General features: G+C 38.1%; 1 protein-coding gene across 1 annotated transcript; it reads right to left on the bottom strand.

The window, feature by feature from the left end:
• Window positions 1–125: 125 nt before the first annotated feature.
• On the bottom strand, window positions 126–790 carry LOC110440755 (protein still life, isoforms C/SIF type 2-like). Its single transcript, XM_021483900.1, has 2 exons — window positions 671–790; window positions 126–454 (listed from the first exon to the last, which is right to left on the bottom strand). The coding sequence occupies exons 1-2, from the start codon at window positions 779–781 to the stop codon at window positions 209–211; spliced, it is 357 nt and encodes a 118-aa protein (XP_021339575.1). The 5' UTR covers window positions 782–790; the 3' UTR covers window positions 126–208.
• Between the last annotated feature and the right edge of the window lie 181 nt (window positions 791–971).

The raw sequence follows: 971 nt of genomic DNA, 5'->3' as shown, positions 1-971 counted from the left end.
GGGTTGAGATTCCCCTATTTTATTATTAATGTTTCATGTACAGAGGTGGGAGAATCCCCCCCCCCCCCATACCCTGTTGGCTCTATCATATATGCAACAATGATGTGGCTGGGGAGTCCCCTTGTCTTAAGATTTTTATATACCTGGTGGTATGTATGGGAGGTTACTCACTTCTTAGATACTGGTTAACCACAATACTTTTCTATCTTCACAAAAGTGAAATATTGATGAAAACCACAATACATTTGTCTTCAAAACAAACAGTTTTCAGTCGGGTTACCTTTGTCTTCTTTTTCTTGACTTTCTCTCGACACAGGAACACCACCGCTGACTTGAAGACAAATATGATATTCTCTAGATCGAGGCCTTTCTTTATCTTGCCCAGACTATCACAGATATTGCACCACTCCACCGTTCCGTACATTTGCAGCTCCCCGACACTCAGCTCCACCGCCTAAGGATAGAGTTATTTCTATTGAAAACATACTGTCTACTTTTTCTTACAACAATAATAACTATAAAGCAAGCTTAGAGTAACAATCCTTCAAGTCCCAAAAACCACACACTCAAAAGTAATATAGAAGAATCAATTGTATGACAAATTCTGTAAGAATTGATACCTATAGTAGATTGTTAACTGGTGCTAGAACAACAAAGCCTTTCTGATTACCTTTTTATGAGGGTAAAGATCTCTGAACATGCGGGAGAGCTCGTCAAACACAGCACCATATTCCTCGTAAATTTTCTGCATTTCATTGATATGTTCTGCTACAGCCTCCATACCCTTCAAGGCCTCTACAAAACACAACAATACATGTTTAACGTTTCGTTATTTGCTTTTTTCTCTCATACAAAGATAAACTTTTGGGAACAGTCAAATTTAGGACTTTTCTATCCTGTAACAGGTGATACATACCAGACAGATGATAAAGTTTGTTTGAGTTGATGAGGTAACAGAGTTGCTGTATAAT

Source organism: Mizuhopecten yessoensis, unplaced genomic scaffold (assembly GCF_002113885.1).
Source record: "Mizuhopecten yessoensis strain PY_sf001 unplaced genomic scaffold, ASM211388v2 scaffold706757, whole genome shotgun sequence".
NCBI classification, from domain to species: Eukaryota; Metazoa; Mollusca; class Bivalvia; order Pectinida; family Pectinidae; genus Mizuhopecten; species Mizuhopecten yessoensis.
The sequence above is the reverse complement of the archived record's forward strand: the minus strand, read 5'-3'. Positions and strand labels throughout refer to the sequence as shown.